General features: G+C 47.9%; 1 protein-coding gene across 1 annotated transcript in view; it reads left to right on the forward strand.

The window, feature by feature from the left end:
- The first annotated feature begins 2,165 nt into the window (after nt 1-2,165).
- CPXM2 (carboxypeptidase X, M14 family member 2) overlaps nt 2,166-24,347 on the forward strand; it is a 138,210-nt gene continuing 116,028 nt past the window's right edge. The window contains exons 1-2 of the mRNA XM_056529074.1: nt 2,166-2,467; nt 3,022-3,355. Coding sequence (XP_056385049.1) covers nt 3,040-3,355 — 316 coding nt within the window. The 5' untranslated portion in view covers nt 2,166-2,467; nt 3,022-3,039. The remainder of the gene's footprint in view (nt 2,468-3,021; nt 3,356-24,347) is intronic.

Genomic DNA, 24,347 nt, shown 5'->3' on the forward strand with positions numbered 1-24,347 from the left:
CTCCGACCACCGGCAACCAGGAAGAGGATCACGGCGGAGACCGGAACCGGTTACCGGAGGCCCCAGGGGAGCGGAGGAAGGTATGTACATCTTTATTTTTTTTACTGCTGGCAGCATGGGGAACAATTTTTATATTCTGGACTTATCCTTTAAAGGCTTCTGTTTGGCTCAAACCTATCCCCTGATCTTCTGTTTATCTCCGGAGAGTGCTAGGTGCAGTACCTGCCGCCTCAGCCAACCACCACCAGTGATTGGCTTAACTGGCAGGTCCTGCACCAACACTCGTCTTGGAAGCAGGAAGAAGAAAGAAGATCTGGTGGGTGCTGTGGGGGATCAGCGGGGTATCAAGGCTAGGTAAGTAGTTTATATATTTTTTTTCCATTTCTTTCAGCTCCAGCAGGATATACATTTTTCCCAAATGCCTGACAACCCCTTTAAGGTTTTATTCCCAAGTTTTTTTTATCCAATTCTTAAAGCTGAAACTGGGGATCGATGATACAGATGTTGCTGCCATCAACTTGATTGACCCTATGTAACTCTGTTTCTGTGGAGAGCTGTGCTATTTACATGGAATGTACATACAGACGCAGGGACTCCTTTCTATTGCTGGACTCCCTGCTCCTGTAAATTAGTGAGTGGCTATGCATGCACTGTAGTCATAGTAACTCACATGTGCCTGGTTTGCAGTGCACCCTGTTCCACTCTGGTTCATAGCATGTGGCCCAGTGAATATAAAGTAAGTGGCAATGCGTACAGTATATGCATTGTATGTCACATACACATATATCTGGCTCACGTCACCTGACACTGAAAGCTAACTTATTGCGCCACCATCAGGATTTTTGCCAACCTAGGCAAAAGCTAATTTTCCACCCCCTTGACCAGCCCATTGGCCCGCCCGGAATAAACTACTGGCCAGGTTACCAGGAAGAAACAATAGTTGGGGAAACGCACTGTGAGGCACAAAGCAAGAGAATGGGCAGGATTTAGATGAGAATCACAGGACATAAGGTGAAATTCTCAATAACAATAGAAATAGACAATAATCGGCATAGTGTAAATGCCACCAGATACTGGTTCTATATGTGGCAATGTCTAGAGAGAGGAAGGAAGGCACCTCATGTGCGGGATCAGCAGGTCTTGTTAGTGGGGGTGGGGGACGGTAATTCCCAATCCGCTTACCGGAGTTGGCTGTGCGCCCACACACAACAAGGTAAAGTGTAGAATGAATATAAGTATAGGTCCACTGCAGCCCTCCTGGGTAGAAGTAGAATCAAAACAGGATGACCATAAATTCAGGAGTTAGTCCGGCGCAGAGAGGAACCATCAGGGAGCCAGATAAAATCAATGGATTTATTAGATGCAACGCGTTTCGCTGTGCATGCGCAGCTTCATCAGGCATAACAAGAAGAGGCTGGTAACAGGTATATATACCCCCAGTAATTAAATTAAAGGTATATATACCTGTTACCAGCCTCTTCTTGTTATGCCTGATGAAGCTGCGCATGCGCAGCGAAACGCATTGCATCTAATAGATCCATTGATTTTATCTGGCTCCCTGATGGTTCCTCTCTGCGCCGGACTAACTCCTGAATTTACGGTTATCCTGTTTTGATATGTGGCAATGTGGATATGCCGCTTGGCACTATGGTCTGCCTTTGGAGGTACAGTTTATCTCAGGATATAAGCTCGACTTATAGCTAGGTGATTCGTTTTAGGGCAGGGTCATACGGGGCGGATTCGCAGCGCATTTCACGCTGTGGATGCGCTGATGGCAGTCACAGAGGATCTGCAGAGCGAGCTCACTCTGTGACTCCCACCGCCGCATCCGCAGTGTGAAATATGCTGCAGATGCGCCCTGAGAGACCCTGCCATTAGAATGTTTCTATGTAGCCTAAAGTGATATATTAGTAATAGTGTAATATTAGAGAACATTTTACTTTAGGCAATTTACTAATAATGTAAACATAGTAGCAATAAAATAGGGAAACTCCTTAAGAGTTTTCCTGAATTTTAATACTCCCTCTTCTTACATTCTTATGCAACTTCTGTTCCCTCTTGAAACTTTTCCTCATTTCCTTATCTATAGTAACAGAATCTAGTGAGTGATTTGAGCCTCTCCCAGCCCCTGACAGGAGGAGCAGCCTTCCTTCTCCATAATCAGAACCTGGCGAGGCTGCCTCTACATAGCTGTGTCCTGTGCACCATTCAGTAACAGGACAGCCCCTGTGCACATAGACACACGCATTTCTGGAAACAGTCTATCTGGAAATAATCGGACACTTTACAGTCAAGACTTTGCACACTTAACAAAGTCACAAAGTCTTTTGCATAAGAGACAAAGTAAGAGTTAAATTGGGGGGTCTACAGGGGATGCTGTATTGACTCTCATAATAGACAGACTTTGTGTTCCTCCTGATATTTGCCTCTTAAAAAGGAACCTACCTACTCTGAAGACGAGCAGAGGGTATGTTTATTCGTCTATTATCATTTTTATCATAGTTATTATTCTTTATTTGTGTCATAGTTATTTTTCAGTGCATTGCAAAAATCTAGCTTTCTGTGCATTTTCGAACTACATGCTATGATATCTATGGTGTCTCACTGGCACCAGTCGCTCTAGGTTGTCACCCCGCAGGAGGTCTATGAAATAAGTTAAAAGAAGTTTATTGGGCCTCATGTTCTTATTTGGCTTCATGTTTTAATTGTAAATTTTTATTATTTATAAATTTTTTCCTCGTATACTTGAATGTATTTATTATACATGTTTATGCAATTGAAATATCCCAGCTTAGAAAGACACCGAAAAACAAAGTGAACAAATTCATAATAGGGTAAACAAAACAAAAAAAAAGGGAAATTATGGAGAAAAACCATTATAAATAAATAAAGTAAAATGCATTTTCCTATACTTTTTTCACCAAAAATGTACTAAGATTTTAATAGTACAAAGTGTTTTCTGTACGTTTCCTCTTGGTCACATCCACCTACGGACTTTACAATTTCTTTTCTATTCTACAGAATTATCAAGATTCGGAGATGACACAAACAACTGCTTTGCTGGTCAGTGTTTTGGGGATCCTGCTCGTGCAGGGTGCTCTGGCAAGACCACCGGATGAGCAGGATTATTACACTCAAGAGATTGTGTCGAGGGATCACTACTACTCATATCCGGACCCTGAGGAGGTGCAGACCCCCCTGGAGCCAGAAGGAGAAATGGAAGTACACCCGGAACCTATAGTGGAAGTGATTCACGAGAGCCAGGATACTCGGGAAGACATCTATCCAGTGCAGAAGAAAGAAGCCATCAAATCTAAGAAGTTGAGTGGAAAAGAGGGAAAAACGCAGAAGCCAGGTATCTACTGTATGGTACAGTCTGTGTCATAATGCATAGCCCCCAGAAGCTGCTACTCTAGTCTAGTGGTCCTGGCACACTCGGGAGAAGTACTTCCCTTGGTATTTCAAGAGTTACATGTCTTGACAATGTATTGAGGATGATGATGGTTATAATAACAGTGTACAGTCCTAAAGTAATACTAAAGTAAAACCTTACACATCCGGTGACATTAAAAGTGACTATAAATGTAGCCTGTTCCAACAAGTATACAAAGTAATGAAGGGTTATTCTGATTTATTATAAATGAGCAGGAAGGAAGATCTTGCTTCCCTTCAGCTGCATTTATATCCTATACTGGGGGTGTAACATTCTAAGATTTATTAGTTTTGTGTGTTTGTTTCTTCCTACACTCCTTTTTTATGATCTTTGGGCCAAATCCCCATCCCCATATATCAATGCAGTTCCTCCACAGAGGGGAATCCTCCGCGTTGGACACCTCTTTCCATGGCAGCTGCATGGGTTCCTTTTAGGGTGTGTATGCTCTTCAAATAAACATATGTTCAAACAGACAGGTGGACGAGATGGAATCGGCCAAGTTCTCTGTGTCTTGTCGTTTATAACATCTACAGATGTGGATGAGGGTTGCAGATAGGGCTGGGCGGTATACCGGTTCATACCGAATACCGAAATTTTTGTGCTGCACGATATGAATTTTAACCCATACCGCAATACCGGTTTGGCCCCTCCACCTCGGGAATGAATGAATCAGCGCTGCACTGTCTCCACATCGGGGTACTAATCCTATGTGACCTGTGAGTGCTGTTCTGCCCCCCCCCCCCCCATTCATTATTATCCCAGCCCAACGCTCTTCCCATCAGGGTACTACTCACATGTCACTCCTCGTCCTGTTTGTTGCGGTCACCAGCGCTGACACTCTATACCGGTGGTCTCCAACCTGCGGACCTCCAGATGTTGCAAAACTACAACTCCCAGCATGCCCGGACAGCCGTTGGCTGTCCGGGCATGCTGGGAGTTGTAGTTTTGCAACATCTGGAGGTCCGCAGGTTGGAGACCACTGCTCTATACTGTGCGGTATCCCTATGCCCGGGATGCAAAAAAGAAACAAAATAAACTTTAACTCACCTCCTGTTGGTCGGGTACCGGCCTCACTTGTTTCCTGAGGACGAGAACGTGGGACAGCCGTCAGCCTATCACGGGCCGCAGCAATGTTCCCCCTCGGCCGGTGATAGGCTGAACCCACTGTCATGTAAGAAGCCGGCTTCTTACATGACAGTGGGCTCAGCATATCACTGGCCGAGGCGGAAAATCGTTGCAGCCGGTGATAGGCTGACGGCTGTCCAACGTTCCCGTCCCCAGCGTAAGGCCGACATAGGTGCGTTAAGTTTATTTTGTTTACCTTTTGCAGCCCGGGCATAGGGATACAGCATTCAGTAGAGTGCCAGCGCCGGCGGCCGCAACAAACAGGACGAGGAGGGCAGCGCATGCGGGTGATATGTGAGTATTTACCCCGATGGGGATGTGGGCTGATAATTAATATGGGGGGGGGGGGGGGCTAGGAAATACCGTTATATACCGTGGAACCGCCAAAAGTTTAAGAAATACCGTTATACCCACATTTGGTCACACCGCCCAGCCCTAGTTGCAGACCCAGCACAGCTTACTGTTCTAATCTGTTTCTCCTATAAATTTCTATGGTAGTCACAGAGGGAGAGAAATACAGTGATCTCCGCTGGTTATAGAATCTCAGCCACCTCTCTGTCCAGACTTATAATGAATGCAGCATCCAATGGCTGGCCTCATCTGACAGAACAGGTATCAGGAGACCACTGTTTTGGAAATAGGTGCAGGTCCCAGAGGGGTGTGTGACTAAACATGGCTCTTCAAAGCAAGATTTAAACTTTATACGGTATAATGTATATTTCTTAAGATGGTGAATTGGTGGCTGACCTCAAAAAAGTTGCACATGATTGTGGCACATTATATATCTAGAACTTATAGTGTACCTGTAATCTCAATATGGGTTTATTAGATTCACTCTTTACAGTGGCATTAAAGTGATTTTAGTACTCCTTGTCACGATGCCGGCAGGCAGGTAGTGGATCCTCTGTGCCAGAGAGGGATTGGCGTGGACCGTGCTAGTGGACCGGTTCTAAGCCACTACTGGTTTTCACCAGAGCCCGCCGCAAAGCGGGATGGTCTTGCTGCGGCGGTAGTGACCAGGTCGTATCCACTAGCAACGGCTCACCTCTCTGGCTGCTGAAGATAGGCGCGGTACAAGGGAGTAGGCAGAAGCAAGGTCGGACGTAGCAGAAGGTCGGGGCAGGCAGCAAGGATCGTAGTCAGGGGCAACGGCAGAAGGTCTGGAACACAGGCTAGGAACACACAAGGAACGCTTTCACTGGCACAATGGCAACAAGATCCGGCAAGGGAGTGCAGGGGAAGTGAGGTGATATAGGGAAGTGCACAGGTGAACACACTAATTGGAACCACTGCGCCAATCAGCGGCGCAGTGGCCCTTTAAATCGCAGAGACCCGGCGCGCGCGCGCCCTAGGGAGCGGGGCCGCGCGCGCCGGGACAGAACAGACGGAGAGCGAGTAAGGTACGGGAGCCGGGGTGCGCATCGCGAGCGGGCGCTACCCGCATCGCGAATCGCATCCCGGCTGGCAGCGGAATCGCAGCGCCCCGGGTCAGAGGATGTGACCGGAGCGCTGCAGCGGGGAGAGTGAAGCGAGCGCTCCGGGGAGGAGCGGGGACCCGGAGCGCTCGGCGTAACAGTACCCCCCCCCTTGGGTCTCCCCCTCTTCTTAGAGCCTGAGAACCTGAGGAGCAGACTTTTGTCTAGGATGTTGTCCTCAGGTTCCCAGGATCTCTCTTCAGGACCACAACCCTCCCAGTCCACTAAAAAAAAAGTTTTCCCTCTGACCTTTTTGGAAGCTAAGATCTCTTTGACAGAGAAAATGTCCGAGGAGCCGGAAACAGGAGTGGGAGGAACAGATTTGGGAGAAAAACGGTTGAGGATGAGTGGTTTGAGAAGAGAGACGTGAAAGGCATTAGGGATACGAAGAGAAGGAGGAAGAAGAAGTTGATAAGAGACAGGATTAATTTGACACAAAATTTTGAAAGGACCAAGATAGCGTGGTCCCAACTTGTAGCTAGGGACACGGAAGCGGACATATTTAGCGGAGAGCCATACCTTGTCTCCAGGGGAAAAAACGGGAGGAGCTCTTCTTTTCTTATCCGCGAACTTCTTCATGCGTGATGAAGCCTGTAAGAGAGAATTTTGGGTCTCTCTCCATATGATGGAAAGGTCACGAGAAATTTCATCCACAGCGGGCAGACCAGAGGGCAAGGGAGTAGGGAGGGGGGGAAGAGGGTGACGGCCGTACACCACGAAAAATGGGGATTTGGAGGAAGATTCAGAGACCCTGAAGTTATACGAGAATTCGGCCCATGGGAGGAGATCTGCCCAGTCATCCTGGCGGGAGGAAACAAAATGTCGCAAATAATCACCCAAGATCTGGTTAATTCTTTCTACTTGTCCATTGGACTGGGGATGATATGCAGAAGAAAAATTTAATTTAATCTTGAGTTGTTTACAGAGAGCCCTCCAGAATTTAGACACGAATTGGACACCTCTATCCGAGACAATCTGCGTAGGCAACCCGTGAAGACGAAAAATGTGTACAAAAAATTGTTTAGCCAACTGAGGCGCAGAAGGAAGACCAGGAAGAGGGATGAAATGTGCCATTTTGGAGAATCGATCAACGACCACCCAAATAACAGTGTTGCCACGGGAAGGGGGTAAATCAGTAATAAAATCCATACCAATCAGAGACCAAGGCTGTTCGGGGACAGGCAGAGGATGAAGAAAACCAGCGAGCTTCTGGCGAGGAGTCTTATCCCGGGCACAGATAGTGCAGGCTCGCACAAAGTCCACAACATCCGTCTCCAGAGTCGGCCACCAATAGAAGCGGGAGATGAGTTGCACAGATTTCTTGATGCCCGCATGACCTGCGAGATGGGAGGAGTGACCCCATTTGAGGATTCCGAGGCGTTGGCGTGGAGAAACAAAGGTCTTTCCTGGAGGAGTCTGCCTGATGGAGGCAGGAGAAGTGGAGATCAGGCAGTCAGGTGGAATGATGTGTTGCGGAGAGAGTTCAACTTCTGAGGCATCCGAGGAACGAGAGAGAGCATCGGCCCTAATGTTCTTATCGGCAGGACGAAAGTGAATCTCAAAATTAAATCGGGCAAAGAACAGAGACCACCGGGCCTGGCGAGGATTCAGCCGTTGGGCAGACTGGAGGTAGGAGAGGTTCTTGTGGTCGGTGTAGATAATAACAGGAAAACTTGATCCCTCCAGCAGATGCCTCCATTCCTCAAGTGCTAATTTAATGGCTAGAAGCTCTCGATCCCCGATGGAGTAGTTCCTCTCCGCTGGAGAGAAGGTCCTAGAGAAAAAACCACAAGTGACAGCATGCCCGGAGGAATTTTTTTGTAGAAGAACAGCTCCAGCTCCCACTGAGGAGGCATCAACCTCCAATAGGAAGGGTTTGGAAGGGTCAGGTCTGGAGAGGACGGGAGCCGAAGAAAAGGCAGACTTGAGTCGTTTAAAGGCGTCTTCTGCTTGAGGAGGCCAGGACTTGGGATCAGCATTTTTTTTGGTTAAAGCCACGATAGGAGCCACAATGGTAGAAAAATGTGGAATAAATTGCCTGTAATAATTGGCGAACCCCAAAAAGCGTTGGATAGCACGGAGTCCGGAGGGGCGTGGCCAATCTAAGACGGCAGAGAGTTTGTCTGGATCCATCTGTAGTCCCTGGCCAGAGACCAAATATCCTAGAAAAGGAAGAGATTGGCATTCAAACAGACATTTCTCAATTTTGGCATAGAGTTGATTGTCACGAAGTCTCTGAAGAACCATACGGACATGCTGGCGGTGTTCTTCTAGATTGGCAGAAAAAATTAGGATATCGTCCAGATATACAACAACACAGGAGTATAACAGATCACGAAAAATTTCATTGACAAAGTCTTGGAAGACGGCAGGGGCGTTGCACAGGCCAAAGGGCATGACCAGATACTCAAAGTGTCCATCTCTGGTGTTAAATGCCGTTTTCCACTCATCCCCCTCTCTGATGCGGATGAGGTTATAGGCGCCTCTTAAGTCCAATTTAGTAAAGATGTGGGCACCTTGGAGGCGATCAAAGAGTTCAGAGATGAGGGGTAAGGGGTAGCGGTTCTTAACCGTGATTTTATTAAGACCGCGGTAGTCAATGCAAGGACGTAGGGAGCCATCTTTTTTGGACACAAAGAAAAATCCGGCTCCGGCAGGAGAGGAGGATTTACGGATAAAGCCCTTTTTTAGATTCTCCTGGACGTATTCAGACATGGCAAGAGTCTCTGGGGCAGAGAGAGGATAAATTCTGCCCCGGGGTGGAGTAGTGCCCGGGAGGAGGTCGATAGGACAATCATAAGGCCTGTGAGGAGGTAGAGTCTCAGCTTGTTTTTTGCAGAAAACATCCGCGAAGTCCATATAGGCCTTAGGGAGACCGGTTACTGGAGGAACCACAGAGTTACGGCAAGGGTTACCGGGAACCGGTTTTAGACAGTTCTTGGAACAAGAGGACCCCCAACTCTTGATCTCCCCAGTGGACCAATCCAAGGTTGGGGAATGAAGTTGAAGCCAGGGAAGTCCAAGGAGAATTTCCGAGGTGCAATTGGGGAGGACCAAAAGTTCAATCCTCTCGTGATGAGATCCGATGCTCATAAGAAGGGGCTCCGTGCGGAAACGTATGGTACAGTCCAATCTTTCATTATTTACACAATTGATGTAGAGGGGTCTGGCGAGACTGGTCACCGGGATGTTGAACCTGTTGACGAGAGAGGCCAAAATAAAATTTCCTGCAGATCCAGAGTCCAAGAAGGCCACAGTAGAGAAGGAGAAGGCAGAGGCAGACATCCGCACAGGCACAGTAAGACGTGGAGAAGCAGAGTAGACATCAAGGACTGTCTCACCTTTGTGCGGAGTCAGCGTACGTCTTTCCAGGCGGGGAGGACGGATAGGACAATCCCTCAGGAAGTGTTCGGTACTAGCACAGTACAGGCAGAGGTTCTCCATACGGCGTCGTGTCCTCTCTTGAGGTGTCAGACGAGACCGGTCGACCTGCATAGCCTCCACGGCGGGAGGCACAGGAACAGATTGCAGGGGACCAGAGGAGAGAGGAGCCGAGGAGAAGAAACGCCTCGTGCGAACAGAGTCCATATCTTGGCGGAGTTCCTGACGCCTTTCGGAAAAACGCATGTCAATGCGAGTGGCTAGGTGAATAAGTTCATGTAGATTAGCAGGAATTTCTCGTGCGGCCAGAACATCTTTAATGTTGCTGGATAGGCCTTTTTTGAAGGTCGCGCAGAGGGCCTCATTATTCCAGGACAATTCTGAAGCAAGAGTACGGAATTGTACGGCATACTCGCCAACGGAAGAATTACCCTGGACCAGGTTCAACAGGGCAGTCTCAGCAGAAGAGGCTCGGGCAGGTTCCTCAAAGACACTTCGGATTTCCGAGAAAAAGGAGTGTACAGAGGCAGTGACGGGGTCATTGCGGTCCCAGAGCGGTGTGGCCCATGACAGGGCTTTTCCGGACAGAAGGCTGACTACGAAAGCCACCTTAGACCTTTCAGTGGGAAACAGGTCCGACATCATCTCCAGATGCAGGGAACATTGGGAAAGAAAGCCACGGCAAAACTTAGAGTCCCCATCAAATTTATCCGGCAAGGATAGGCGTAGCCCAGGAGCGGCCACTCGCTGCGGAGGAGGTGCAGGAGCTGGCGGAGGAGATGACTGCTGAAGCTGTGGTAGTAACTGTTGTAGCATAACGGTCAGTTGAGACAGCTGTTGGCCTTGTTGCGCTATCTGTTGTGACTGCTGGGCGACCACCGTGGTGAGGTCAGCGACAACTGGCAGAGGAACTTCAGCGGGATCCATGGCCGGATCTACTGTCACGATGCCGGCAGGCAGGTAGTGGATCCTCTGTGCCAGAGAGGGATTGGCGTGGACCGTGCTAGTGGACCGGTTCTAAGCCACTACTGGTTTTCACCAGAGCCCGCCGCAAAGCGGGATGGTCTTGCTGCGGCGGTAGTGACCAGGTCGTATCCACTAGCAACGGCTCACCTCTCTGGCTGCTGAAGATAGGCGCGGTACAAGGGAGTAGGCAGAAGCAAGGTCGGACGTAGCAGAAGGTCGGGGCAGGCAGCAAGGATCGTAGTCAGGGGCAACGGCAGAAGGTCTGGAACACAGGCTAGGAACACACAAGGAACGCTTTCACTGGCACAATGGCAACAAGATCCGGCAAGGGAGTGCAGGGGAAGTGAGGTGATATAGGGAAGTGCACAGGTGAACACACTAATTGGAACCACTGCGCCAATCAGCGGCGCAGTGGCCCTTTAAATCGCAGAGACCCGGCGCGCGCGCGCCCTAGGGAGCGGGGCCGCGCGCGCCGGGACAGAACAGACGGAGAGCGAGTAAGGTACGGGAGCCGGGGTGCGCATCGCGAGCGGGCGCTACCCGCATCGCGAATCGCATCCCGGCTGGCAGCGGAATCGCAGCGCCCCGGGTCAGAGGATGTGACCGGAGCGCTGCAGCGGGGAGAGTGAAGCGAGCGCTCCGGGGAGGAGCGGGGACCCGGAGCGCTCGGCGTAACACTCCTATTGCTGTTATTAGGCCACTGAGAGTTGGCTCACAGGTATCTCTTATTCTGTCATGTTGAGCAGCCATGAGCTCACTCTATTCCTGCCTACATGACCATCTGCCTTAAGTGACAGATCCTCAACTGGATGACAGCCCCTTTACTGAATGAGTGCAAGGCATAGCAATGTCAAAACAATAAAATGTAAAAAAAGTCAGTGATCAGGTCAGGACACAATAGGTTAATGACAACCTAACCAGCAAAAAGGACAAACACAAGAAGCACAAATTAAATGTATAACCAATGTCAACTAGCTGGGTCGGTAACAGAGATAGCGGCACAGTACAGAAACAGAAAGTAAAAAAAAGTAGGACCAAACACTATAGGACCACCCTCTAAAAGGTCTGGAAGTGTCACAGTTGCTGCATACACAGGAGAAAACTGAATTGCTAGATCTTGGGAGAGACACTCCCATTTCAGGGAGCTGGACCAGAGTTAAAGGTACTCTGCCCCTAGACATCTTATCCCCTATCCAAAGGATAGGGGATAAGATGTCTGATCGCGGGGGTCCCGCCGCTGGGGACCAACGGGATCTCGGCTGCAGCAGCAAACTCGCTCTGTGCGTAATGACGGTTGATACAAGGGCTGGAGCATCGTGATGCCATGGCTCCGCCCCTCGTGACATCACGGCCCACCCCTTTAATGCAAGTCTATGGGAGGGGTCATGACGACCACCACGCCCCCTCCCATAGACTTGAATCGAGGGGGATGGCCCGTGACATCCCAAGGGGGCAGAGCCGTGACGTTACGATGCTCTGACCCCTGTATTGCCCGTCATTATGCACAGAGCGAGTTTGCTCCGTGCAATAATGACAGAGGGGTGCTGCAGCTGAAATTCCGGGGGTCCCCAACAGTGGGACCCCGGCGATCAGACATCTTATCCCCTATCCTTTGGATAGGGGATAAGATGTCTAAGGGCGGAGTACCCCTTTAAGCCAGTTTGCCAGTAGGACACATGCATAGTCTTCCTTTCCCTTACTTCTCTGGCCAATCAAAGCACGACACATATTCCTTTCTGCTATGCTATGACATGGTGCTAGAGAACAGGACTGAACAAGCCAGCACTGTATTGGGATGATGATTTACACAGTACCCTTCTATAGATGGCATGCGGAGGGAAAAAGGTTTACTCTATGCACTGAGTTTGCAAAGTGTTATGTGAGCAGAAAGGAAAGAAATAGAAGCAGCAGCACAGCAAAGACAGGGTTACACTAAGTGCTGGGCTGCTACTGGTGCTGCTGCTTAGAAGCTAAAAGGAAGATGAGACCACACTGCAGTAATGTTGATATGCAGTAGGCAAACTGCTATTTACACAAGGGCCTGGGGAGTAAGTTTTGGGAAGTCACAATCAGAAGAGGGAAGCTTTGGTTTACCTTTGCAGAACAATGTGGATCATCCTAAATAGATAGACTGGCTCAGCATGCAGATACTCAGTCCAAGCTTCATCGGGCTCTCTCTTTCCTGCACATAGCACCAGCTAAGGCCCACCTACTTTCCTTTATTTTGTCCTGATTTAGCTGTTACTGGAGACAGATTTCCCTTAACAATAGGCAGTGGACAGCAGATTGAAGGGACACACCTAGTGGCCAAGACTTTAGAGCTATTTTTCTGGGATGAGCAATTTTTTTGTAAATTAAGTGACATAAAAAATATGTTAGGAATCACATAGACTGTCAGCAGAGAGCACTGTGGTCAGACTGGAAAGAACTTCCAACTTCCTCTGTAGTATACAGCAGCTAATAAGTACTGAAAGGATTAAGATTTTTAAATAGAAGTTATTTACAAATCTGTTTAACTTTCTGGCACCAGTTGATTTGAAAGCATTTTTATCCCACCGGAGTACCCCTTTAAATGACGGTTCCTATTTAATGCATAGCAAATCAAATAAATCACTTGCATGGTGCAATGCTACAATAGCTACTGTGCTACAGTTGATAATGTACGCCATGTTTCCCGTCCATTCCTATATATCAGTGTTTCCCAACCAGGGTGCCTCCAGCTGTTGCAAAACTACAACTCCCAGCATGCCCGGACAGCCTTCGGCTGTCCGGGCATGCTGGGAGTTGTAGTTTTGCAACAGCTGGAGGCACCCTAGTTGGAAAACACTGCTATATATGGTGTGATGCATTGAATATCTTTTATTCTTGCAAGGAGTGAAACGTTATCCTATATGACAAATGCAATACCTACACTAAATCTGTGAAGTATTAGCGCTGTGCTGTCAGAAAGTGCCAAGGGTGCATCTGCTGCACACTTCAGAGAGACTGTCTTAATGAGTTGCCAAGTGAGTCTAGAGGTCCAGATGGTGAACACTCTTTAGAGAATGTCTACAACAGAGTGCTGGAAGTATATGTAAGCTCGTGTGGCCAGGGACCTGTTCCAGTTCTTCCATCTATTCAATGTGACTATTACAAATGGGTGCTTGCACAATAAATCATTTTTACGGTGCGTATGTGTGAAAATTAAAGCAAGAGGGTGGAAAGTCATATATTAAATATACCGTAAATAGTAACCCGCTTCTGCATAGTATAACTAAATGGTGTCCAATTTTAACAAGCACGTTAAAACTGCTGGCTGAACTGCATGCAGCAAGTTATAGAGAACTATAAAACTTATATTTCATTTTTATTTCCCATTATTTCTGGACTTATGAGTCCAGTGGACACAAAGATAGCTGTTAATAACAGAGTAGGACCGCCCCCTGGACTCCTACGCCCAAAATCAAAAGGGAGTTAAAATGTGCCTGTCATATCACAGAGTAAAATATGCTTATTTATGTTACTCACTAGGTCGTGAAGATTCTTTACATGTCTTTTTTCATGTGTCTATCTTCTGTATTTGGATCTCAAATGCTTCTGTTCTGCTGCTCACTCATTCTGACATCTGATGCTCAGGAAGGGGTGTGTCCAAGGTAAGAACTGAGCTCGCCCTCATTCACCAATGCATTCACTTCCTTTCTGAGTCTGCTGTGCTGTGCTGGGTCTCTTCCTCCAATCACTGCAGGTTGCTCTGTAACCCCTCTCCTGTCTGTTTGATAGGACAGGGGCGAGCACAGAGGAGTACTAGTCCTACCCTAAATTACTGGACTTTGGCCTGTGCTTCAGCTGGGACAAATATGATGTGCAGCCAGACAGGATTATATTCTGGATGGTATGGGGACCCCTAGTGGTCTTTTTTTTTATAAGCCACGATTTCTATAAAATGTATCCAAGCCCCTTTTGAACCCTTTTAGTGAATTCATAAAATATGTCCTCTGACAGAGACTTCTATAGTCTCACTGCTCTTACAGTAAAGAATCCCCTTCTATGTTGATTTAGAAACCAGGATGCCCCTTTGTTTATAGATACAGCCCTGCTTATAAATAGATTGTGGGAGTAGACTTTGTATTTACCCCTGATATATTTATACGTATAGAAGTAGCACACGCCAACTTAGGGTGCATGCACACCACGTTTTTACTATATTTTTTTACTCGTATACGGTTTCAAGTTAAAAACCGTACGGAACCGTACAGAAAACCGTATGCATTGACTTAACATTGTAAACCGTATGTCAAACGCATCATCCGGTTTAGTCCGTTTTGCGTCTTATACGGTTTTGTCAGTTTTTTTACCCGTACCCAAAACCGTAGACTACCACGTTTTTTGGTCCGGGTGAAAAACAGCATTAAACTGTATACGTTTTTTTTTTTTTTTACATGGGAGTCAATGGGAACCGTACAGAACTGTATGTGCGTACGGTTTGCACCATACGGTTTTTGGAATTTCAATGAAACAAATGAAACTTTATTCAAAATGGAGTGAAAAGTTAAGAAAGGTATATAGTTTTTTCTTAACAAACGGATGGAACCGGACATCATTTTTCAAACCGTATATGGTTTTTAACCGTATATGGGTTGAATTTTGTATACACGTTTTGATACAGTTTAATCAGGTTTTGAGGAATCCGTTTTTTTTCATCAAAAACCTGATACGGGAACTGTACTGCAAAAATGTGGTGTGAATGCAGCCTTAGTCTTGGTGGCACCACATTGGGTTAAAACAATGCTCCAGCACGCTGCACTTTCTTAAAACATTGTGGGCCAGTGGCTGTGATGTGAGGAGCAATGCATACTGTACTGTATACATCCTTGCTCACAATGCATACTGTACTGTATACATCCTTGCTCACAATGCATACTGTACTGTATACATCCTTGCTCACAATGCATACTGTACTGTATACATCCTTGCTCACAATGCATACTGTACTGTATACATCCTTGCTCACAATGCATACTGTACTGTATACATCCTTGCTCACAATGCATACTGTACTGTATACATCCTTGCTCACAATGCATACTGTACTGTATACATCCTTGCTCACAATGCATACTGTACTGTATACATCCTTGCTCACAATGCATACTGTACTGTATACATCCTTGCTCACAATGCATACTGTACTGTATACATCCTTGCTCACAATGCATACTGTACTGTATACATCCTTGCTCACAATGCATACTGTACTGTATACATCCTTGCTCACAATGCATACTGTACTGTATACATCCTTGCTCACAATGCATACTGTACTGTATACATCCTTGCTCACAATGCATACTGTACTGTATACATCCTTGCTCACAATGCATACTGTACTGTATACATCCTTGCTCACAATGCATACTGTACTGTATACATCCTTGCTCACAATGCATACTGTACTGTATACATCCTTGCTCACAATGCATACTGTACTGTATACGTCCTTGCTCACAATGCATACTGTACTGTATACATCCTTGCTCACAATGCATACTGTACTGTATACGTCCTTGCTCACAATGCATACTGTACTGTATACATCCTTGCTCACAATGCATACTGTACTGTATACGTCCTTGCTCACAATGCATACTGTACTGTATACATCCTTGCTCACAATGCATACTGTACTGTATACGTCCTTGCTCACAATGCATACTGTACTGTATACATCCTTGCTCACAATGCATACTGTACTGTATACATCCTTGCTCACAATGCATACTGTACTGTATACATCCTTGCTCACAATGCATACTGTACTGTATACATCCTTGCTCACAATGCATACTGTACTGTATACATCCTTGCTCACAATGCATACTGTACTGTATACATCCTTGCTCACAATGCATACTGTACTGTATACATCCTTGCTCACAATGCATACTGTACTGTATACATCCTTGCTCACAATGCATACTGTACTGTATACATCCTTGCTCACAATGCATACTGTACTGTATACATCCTTGCTCACAATGCATACTGTACTGTATACGTCCTTGCTCACAATGCATACTGTACTGTATACATCCTTGCTCACAATGCATACTGTACTGTATACGTCCTTGCTCACAATGCATACTGTACTGTATACATCCTTGCTCACAATGCATACTGTACTGTATACATCCTTGCTCACAATGCATACTGTACTGTATACATCCTTGCTCACAATGCATACTGTACTGTATACATCCTTGCTCACTTACAAAGTAACTGTTACGCCGAGCGCTCCGGGTCCCCGCTCCTCCTCGGAGCGCTCGCTTCACTCTCCCCGCTGCAGCGCTCCGGTCACATCCTCTGACCCGGGGCGCTGCGATTCCGCTGCCAGCCGGGATGCGATTCGCGATGCGGGTAGCGCCCGCTCGCGATGCGCACCCCGGCTCCCGTACCTTACTCGCTCTCCGTCTGTTCTGTCCCGGCGCGCGCGGCCCCGCTCCCTAGGGCGCGCGCGCGCCGGGTCTCTGCGATTTAAAGGGCCACTGCGCCGCTGATTGGCGCAGTGGTTCCAATTAGTGTGTTCACCTGTGCACTTCCCTATATCACCTCACTTCCCCTGCACTCCCTTGCCGGATCTTGTTGCCATTGTGCCAGTGAAAGCGTTCCTTGTGTGTTCCTAGCCTGTGTTCCAGACCTTCTGCCGTTGCCCCTGACTACGATCCTTGCTGCCTGCCCCGACCTTCTGCTACGTCCGACCTTGCTTCTGCCTACTCCCTTGTACCGCGCCTATCTTCAGCAGCCAGAGAGGTGAGCCGTTGCTAGTGGATACGACCTGGTCACTACCGCCGCAGCAAGACCATCCCGCTTTGCGGCGGGCTCTGGTGAAAACCAGTAGTGGCTTAGAACCGGTCCACTAGCACGGTCCACGCCAATCCCTCTCTGGCACAGAGGATCCACTACCTGCCAGCCGGCATCGTGACAGTAGATCCGGCCATGGATCCCGCTGAAGTTCCTCTGCCAGTTGTCGCTGACCTCACCACGGTGGTCGCCCAGCAGTCACAACAGATAGCGCAACAAGGCCAACAGCTGTCTCAACTGACCGTTATGCTACAACAGTTACTACCAACGCTTCAGCAGTCATCTCCTCCGCCAGCTCCTGCACCTCCTCCGCAGCGAGTGGCCGCTCCTGGGCTACGCCTATCCTTGCCGGATAAATTTGATGGGGACTCTAAGTTTTGCCGTGGCTTTCTTTCCCAATGTTCCCTGCATCTGGAGATGATGTCGGACCTGTTTCCCACTGAAAGGTCTAAGGTGGCTTTCGTAGTCAGCCTTCTGTCCGGAAAAGCCCTGTCATGGGCCACACCGCTCTGGGACCGCAATGACCCCGTCACTGCCTCTGTACACTCCTTCTTCTCGGAAATCCGAAGTGTCTTTGAGGAACCTGCCCGAGCCTCTTCTGCTGAGACTGCCCTGTTGAACCTGGTCCAGGGTAATTCTTCCGTTGGCGAGTATGCCGTACAATTCCGTACTCTTGCTTCAGAATTGTCCTGGAATAATGAGGCCCTCTGCGCGACCTTCAAAAAAGGCCTATCCAGCAACATTAAAGATGTTCTGGCCGCACGAGAAATTCCTGCTAATCTACATGAACTTATTCACCTAGCCACTCGCATTGACATGCGTTTTTCCGAAAGGCGTCAGGAACTCCGCCAAGATATGGACTCTGTTCGCACGAGGCGTTTCTTCTCCTCGGCTCCTCTCTCCTCTGGTCCCCTGCAATCTGTTCCTGTGCCTCCCGCCGTGGAGGCTATGCAGGTCGACCGGTCTCGTCTGACACCTCAAGAGAGGACACGACGCCGTATGGAGAACCTCTGCCTGTACTGTGCTAGTACCGAACACTTCCTGAGGGATTGTCCTATCCGTCCTCCCCGCCTGGAAAGACGTACGCTGACTCCGCACAAAGGTGAGACAGTCCTTGATGTCTACTCTGCTTCTCCACGTCTTACTGTGCCTGTGCGGATGTCTGCCTCTGCCTTCTCCTTCTCTACTGTGGCCTTCTTGGACTCTGGATCTGCAGGAAATTTTATTTTGGCCTCTCTCGTCAACAGGTTCAACATCCCGGTGACCAGTCTCGCCAGACCCCTCTACATCAATTGTGTAAATAATGAAAGATTGGACTGTACCATACGTTTCCGCACGGAGCCCCTTCTTATGAGCATCGGATCTCATCACGAGAGGATTGAACTTTTGGTCCTCCCCAATTGCACCTCGGAAATTCTCCTTGGACTTCCCTGGCTTCAACTTCATTCCCCAACCTTGGATTGGTCCACTGGGGAGATCAAGAGTTGGGGGTCCTCTTGTTCCAAGAACTGTCTAAAACCGGTTCCCAGTAACCCTTGCCGTAACTCTGTGGTTCCTCCAGTAACCGGTCTCCCTAAGGCCTATATGGACTTCGCGGATGTTTTCTGCAAAAAACAAGCTGAGACTCTACCTCCTCACAGGCCTTATGATTGTCCTATCGACCTCCTCCCGGGCACTACTCCACCCCGGGGCAGAATTTATCCTCTCTCTGCCCCAGAGACTCTTGCCATGTCTGAATACGTCCAGGAGAATCTAAAAAAGGGCTTTATCCGTAAATCCTCCTCTCCTGCCGGAGCCGGATTTTTCTTTGTGTCCAAAAAAGATGGCTCCCTACGTCCTTGCATTGACTACCGCGGTCTTAATAAAATCACGGTTAAGAACCGCTACCCCTTACCCCTCATCTCTGAACTCTTTGATCGCCTCCAAGGTGCCCACATCTTTACTAAATTGGACTTAAGAGGCGCCTATAACCTCATCCGCATCAGAGAGGGGGATGAGTGGAAAACGGCATTTAACACCAGAGATGGACACTTTGAGTATCTGGTCATGCCCTTTGGCCTGTGCAACGCCCCTGCCGTCTTCCAAGACTTTGTCAATGAAATTTTTCGTGATCTGTTATACTCCTGTGTTGTTGTATATCTGGACGATATCCTAATTTTTTCTGCCAATCTAGAAGAACACCGCCAGCATGTCCGTATGGTTCTTCAGAGACTTCGTGACAATCAACTCTATGCCAAAATTGAGAAATGTCTGTTTGAATGCCAATCTCTTCCTTTTCTAGGATATTTGGTCTCTGGCCAGGGACTACAGATGGATCCAGACAAACTCTCTGCCGTCTTAGATTGGCCACGCCCCTCCGGACTCCGTGCTATCCAACGCTTTTTGGGGTTCGCCAATTATTACAGGCAATTTATTCCACATTTTTCTACCATTGTGGCTCCTATCGTGGCTTTAACCAAAAAAATGCTGATCCCAAGTCCTGGCCTCCTCAAGCAGAAGACGCCTTTAAACGACTCAAGTCTGCCTTTTCTTCGGCTCCCGTCCTCTCCAGACCTGACCCTTCCAAACCCTTCCTATTGGAGGTTGATGCCTCCTCAGTGGGAGCTGGAGCTGTTCTTCTACAAAAAAATTCCTCCGGGCATGCTGTCACTTGTGGTTTTTTCTCTAGGACCTTCTCTCCAGCGGAGAGGAACTACTCCATCGGGGATCGAGAGCTTCTAGCCATTAAATTAGCACTTGAGGAATGGAGGCATCTGCTGGAGGGATCAAGTTTTCCTGTTATTATCTACACCGACCACAAGAACCTCTCCTACCTCCAGTCTGCCCAACGGCTGAATCCTCGCCAGGCCCGGTGGTCTCTGTTCTTTGCCCGATTTAATTTTGAGATTCACTTTCGTCCTGCCGATAAGAACATTAGGGCCGATGCTCTCTCTCGTTCCTCGGATGCCTCAGAAGTTGAACTCTCTCCGCAACACATCATTCCACCTGACTGCCTGATCTCCACTTCTCCTGCCTCCATCAGGCAGACTCCTCCAGGAAAGACCTTTGTTTCTCCACGCCAACGCCTCGGAATCCTCAAATGGGGTCACTCCTCCCATCTCGCAGGTCATGCGGGCATCAAGAAATCTGTGCAACTCATCTCCCGCTTCTATTGGTGGCCGACTCTGGAGACGGATGTTGTGGACTTTGTGCGAGCCTGCACTATCTGTGCCCGGGATAAGACTCCTCGCCAGAAGCCCGCTGGTTTTCTTCATCCTCTGCCTGTCCCCGAACAGCCTTGGTCTCTGATTGGTATGGATTTTATTACTGATTTACCCCCTTCCCGTGGCAACACTGTTATTTGGGTGGTCGTTGATCGATTCTCCAAAATGGCACATTTCATCCCTCTTCCTGGTCTTCCTTCTGCGCCTCAGTTGGCTAAACAATTTTTTGTACACATTTTTCGTCTTCACGGGTTGCCTACGCAGATTGTCTCGGATAGAGGTGTCCAATTCGTGTCTAAATTCTGGAGGGCTCTCTGTAAACAACTCAAGATTAAATTAAATTTTTCTTCTGCATATCATCCCCAGTCCAATGGACAAGTAGAAAGAATTAACCAGATCTTGGGTGATTATTTGCGACATTTTGTTTCCTCCCGCCAGGATGACTGGGCAGATCTCCTCCCATGGGCCGAATTCTCGTATAACTTCAGGGTCTCTGAATCTTCCTCCAAATCCCCATTTTTCGTGGTGTACGGCCGTCACCCTCTTCCCCCCCTCCCTACTCCCTTGCCCTCTGGTCTGCCCGCTGTGGATGAAATTTCTCGTGACCTTTCCATCATATGGAGAGAGACCCAAAATTCTCTCTTACAGGCTTCATCACGCATGAAGAAGTTCGCGGATAAGAAAAGAAGAGCTCCTCCCGTTTTTTCCCCTGGAGACAAGGTATGGCTCTCCGCTAAATATGTCCGCTTCCGTGTCCCTAGCTACAAGTTGGGACCACGCTATCTTGGTCCTTTCAAAATTTTGTGTCAAATTAATCCTGTCTCTTATAAACTTCTTCTTCCTCCTTCTCTTCGTATCCCTAATGCCTTTCACGTCTCTCTTCTCAAACCACTCATCCTCAACCGTTTTTCTCCCAAATCTGTTCCTCCCACTCCTGTTTCCGGCTCCTCGGACATCTTCTCTGTCAAAGAGATCATAGCTTCCAAAAAGGTCAGAGGGAAAACTTTTTTTTTAGTGGACTGGGAGGGTTGTGGTCCTGAAGAGAGATCCTGGGAACCTGAGGACAACATCCTAGACAAAAGTCTGCTCCTCAGGTTCTCAGGCTCTAAGAAGAGGGGGAGACCCAAGGGGGGGGGTACTGTTACGCCGAGCGCTCCGGGTCCCCGCTCCTCCTCGGAGCGCTCGCTTCACTCTCCCCGCTGCAGCGCTCCGGTCACATCCTCTGACCCGGGGCGCTGCGATTCCGCTGCCAGCCGGGATGCGATTCGCGATGCGGGTAGCGCCCGCTCGCGATGCGCACCCCGGCTCCCGTACCTTACTCGCTCTCCGTCTGTTCTGTCCCGGCGCGCGCGGCCCCGCTCCCTAGGGCGCGCGCGCGCCGGGTCTCTGCGATTTAAAGGGCCACTGCGCCGCTGATTGGCGCAGTGGTTCCAATTAGTGTGTTCACCTGTGCACTTCCCTATATCACCTCACTTCCCCTGCACTCCCTTGCCGGATCTTGTTGCCATTGTGCCAGTGAAAGCGTTCCTTGTGTGTTCCTAGCCTGTGTTCCAGACCTTCTGCCGTTGCCCCTGACTACGATCCTTGCTGCCTGCCCTGACCTTCTGCTACGTCCGACCTTGCTTCTGCCTACTCCCTTGTACCGCGCCTATCTTCAGCAGCCAGAGAGGTGAGCCGTTGCTAGTGGATACGACCTGGTCACTACCGCCGCAGCAAGACCATCCCGCTTTGCGGCGGGCTCTGGTGAAAACCAGTAGTGGCTTAGAACCGGTCCACTAGCACGGTCCACGCCAATCCCTCTCTGGCACAGAGGATCCACTACCTGCCAGCCGGCATCGTGACAGTAACATTCGCCAGGCCGGGCAAGTATAGTGAGAGTGATCAAGAGCCATAAATGCAGGGCTCAAGTCCTGCAGGAACACGTGAGAACTGAGTTCCTGCACTTTTTTCACAGCAGGAACACTGTTCCCATTAGCAGGAATCCTGCACTACCAGCCCTTGAGTGGAAGAGTTCCCATGCTTTTTTTGTTCCTGTGACTTAACCCCTGCATAAATGTATACTTTGTGGGTGGAGATGCATACGGTACTGTATAAATCTCTTCTCAGTGACACAATTGCATTGAACTAAGACCAAGCAAGAGGGCTCGGCCCCACCAATGTATATTTTGTGAGCGGTGATGTATACAGTGCCCAGAGGAGCAGGAAGACTGGGGAGAAACAGGAGTCCCCACTCCTGTACGTACATATGTTGCCAGCCGCTATATCTCTAGGTATTAGGTCAATCCATTCCGATTCTAAACTAAATAACCATATCCATATTTTTGATAATCTTTCCAGGTTATGTAGTCCATATTTATATTTATTATTCTGATTGTCAACCTTCGAACCCACTTAAAGGGGTACTCCAGTGGAAAACATTTTTTTTTTTTTTTTTTTTAAATCAACTGGTGCCGGAAACTTAAACAGATTTGTAAAATGACTTCTAATAAAAAATCTTTACCCATCCAGTACTTTTTAGCAGCTGTATGCTACAGAGGAAATTCTTTCCTTTTTTTAATTAGTTTTTTGTCTTGTCCACAGTGCTCTCTGCTGACACCTGATGCTCATATCAGGAACTGTCCAGAGCAGGAGAAAATCCCCATTGTAAACCTATACTGCTCTGGACCGTTCCTGACACGGACAGAGGTGTCAGCAGAGAGCACTGTGGACAAGGCAAAAAAAGAAATTTAAAAAGAAAAGAATTTCCTCTGTAGCATACAGCTGCTAAAAAAGTACTGGAAGGGTTAAGATTGTGTAATAGAAGTAATTTACAAATCTGTTTAACTTTCTGGCACCAGTTGATTTAAAAAAATATATATTTTCCACTGAAGTACCCCTTTAAGTTCTACTTTGTCTTTCTTTGGTGGAGGACTAACGATAAAAAATGACCACCTAGATCAGTGTTTCCCTATCAGGGTGCCTCCAGCTGTTGCAAAACTACAACTCCCAGCATGCCTGGACAGCCTTCGGCTGTCCAGGCATGCTGAAAGTTGTAGCTTTGCATCAGCTGCAGGCACCCTGGCTGTCCAAGCATGCTGGGAGGTGTAATTTTGCAACAGCTGGAGGCACACTGGTTGGGAAACACTGATCTAGATTCTAGAGAATCAAGTGCAATTTCTGCACTCAGTGGCTCATTCCGGGGTAAGACTGAGCATTTGTTACCTGTCCCTTACCCAATAAACATATACAGTAATCTTGTATAAGACCTCTGAAGAATAATTAATAAAATATTTTCTACCCCATAGCATCATAAAGACAACCCCTCTCTGAAAAAAAGGTCCCCTGCCCAACTCATAGAATATCTGGTGATCAGCTATTTTCACTGACCCGACATTCATTTCAGCAGCAGGCAAAATGTGGTATTGCAGTGTCCCAGTACTGTACAAGTATATTTCACATGGTTTGATGAAGTATCACCTGATTATATTGTGCTGTGTGGACAATGCACTGTAATATTGTTTTAATTGTATTTTTCTATGTCACCAGGTAATAGCAGATGTTAATAAAGAGTTAAACCCATTCACTTACATTCAAACAAACGTTTTGCTCTCTGCTGCCACCTCTGGTAAACTATAATAAAAGAGAAAGAAGAGGGACCGCGCCTCGTGTATTACCCAAGACACAGGGTGGAATGAGGGGTAGGGCAGGGCACCAGCCTTACGGTTGGCCGCTCAACTTGTAGTAGATAATTTGCGCTTATCACCCCTAGATAGGGGTACAGTCAGAAGCTTGATCGGAATGAACTGTAAAGCCTATTGTGTCACAGGGGAGGGGAACCCAATCCTGTTCAGTGAAGTAGGTATAAAGAGCAAAATACGACCCATATGTCAGGCGCTGTTCCAATTTCCAAGATAAAATAAACGTAGCCAATGCAATATGGTGTTTAAA

This window comes from Hyla sarda, chromosome 7, assembly GCF_029499605.1.
Source record: "Hyla sarda isolate aHylSar1 chromosome 7, aHylSar1.hap1, whole genome shotgun sequence".
Classification (NCBI taxonomy): domain Eukaryota; kingdom Metazoa; phylum Chordata; class Amphibia; order Anura; family Hylidae; genus Hyla; species Hyla sarda.